General features: G+C 42.1%; 1 protein-coding gene across 1 annotated transcript; it reads right to left on the bottom strand.

The window, feature by feature from the left end:
• Position 1: 1 nt before the first annotated feature.
• On the bottom strand, positions 2-160 carry PPTG_22373 (hypothetical protein; the record flags this gene model as incomplete). Its single annotated transcript, XM_008903414.1, has 1 exon — positions 2-160. One exon carries the CDS (start codon positions 158-160, stop codon positions 2-4), a length of 159 nt encoding a protein of 52 aa, XP_008901662.1.
• Positions 161-1,345: the final 1,185 nt, after the last annotated feature.

Below are 1,345 nucleotides of genomic sequence, written 5' to 3'. Positions count from 1 at the left end.
TTTAGACAAATTGGTGCGTACCTCGGATGCGCAGTGCGCCGACAATCACCTGGCCCGGGATAGCCGCCGCCTTCTCAGATGCGCTGGCCAGTGCAGCGCGTGTGGGAGATAAAGATACTTGCGTGGAGGGTGCATCGATGACCGTGGTGGCCGCACTCATGGAGCCGCCGTGGCAGCGACTCGAGCTAGAAGTCTAGACGCTTACAGTGAAGAGGGCTATAACAGTCTGGGATTCGTAGTAACACCCATCACAGTATTACAGAATACTTATGGAGTCTAGCATGATGGCTATAATATATTATTTTTTTTACATGTTAGTACGTGTAGTACACGGTGTATCACAGAGGTAATATTCTAAAACTAATCCTCAGAAATTAATAAATAATTCTAATCAAAATTATTTTTATTTTTAATTACCTTCACCCCCAGTTAAGAATTATTATCAGATTATTATTCCAGAGGAGGACATAGATGGTGACTTCGAGAGATCTGATTGGCCGGTGAACAAAAGATGTTTACTGGATGGCATTCAAACGAAAATAATTTAAATTTTTAATGGTTTTTTTATCTGGATGTCTACATGAGACTGCGTCAAACAAAATATATCTAATGAACCTAAGTACGAATCGCGATTTAAGGTTATTACTCGATAGGTGAACGTCTTAGCTATCTATTGACGTCTAATTTGGTTGAGGTGATACAGAGGTCGAGGTCGGCAAAAAAAAATATCTCCATGTTGGACGGGAAAACTCGAATTTTTTTATTGTTGATCTAGACGTAAAATTAAGCAAGAAATCTATTGGTGATATTCACTCAGTCTATTTTTGAGTCTAAAGTTGTGAAAAGTGCAATTAAATAGAGTGACTTCAAATCCTAAGGGGTATACTTGATTTTGTTTTGAAATTTAGACTTCTGATCATAAGTAACATTTTAATTTCCTTTGGACATAAGAAACATTGACCAACCGTCTGCTCATACTGGAGCTACATCATCACCAACCTGCAGTCTTTCGCTTCTTTGCCTGCGGACGTGGTGTTTTGGCCGTCGGGGCCTTTTTTTACTTCACAGGCGCTGGTGCGCCATCATAGATTGACTCGGAATTGTCATCTGCACCCTCTCTTCCGCGCTGATCTTGACTTCGTTTGGCTGCTACCGTTGCGGATACGAGTTTTGTAACGCTGAATAGTCATCGGAACACACCATAGCAGAGTGCCACTGTAGATCGACAAAACTGGTCAACAAATGGCAGAAAATAAAGGAATTTATCGCGTTCCCCTTGCCGCGCTTGCGCTCTGCCGTCGGAGCGATCATGAAAAGTGCCAGCAGCGTGTGCAAACTTGTCATG

This window comes from Phytophthora parasitica, assembly GCF_000247585.1.
Source record: "Phytophthora parasitica INRA-310 unplaced genomic scaffold supercont2.15, whole genome shotgun sequence".
NCBI lineage: Eukaryota > Oomycota > Peronosporomycetes > Peronosporales > Peronosporaceae > Phytophthora > Phytophthora nicotianae.
The sequence above is the reverse complement of the archived record's forward strand: the minus strand, read 5'-3'. Positions and strand labels throughout refer to the sequence as shown.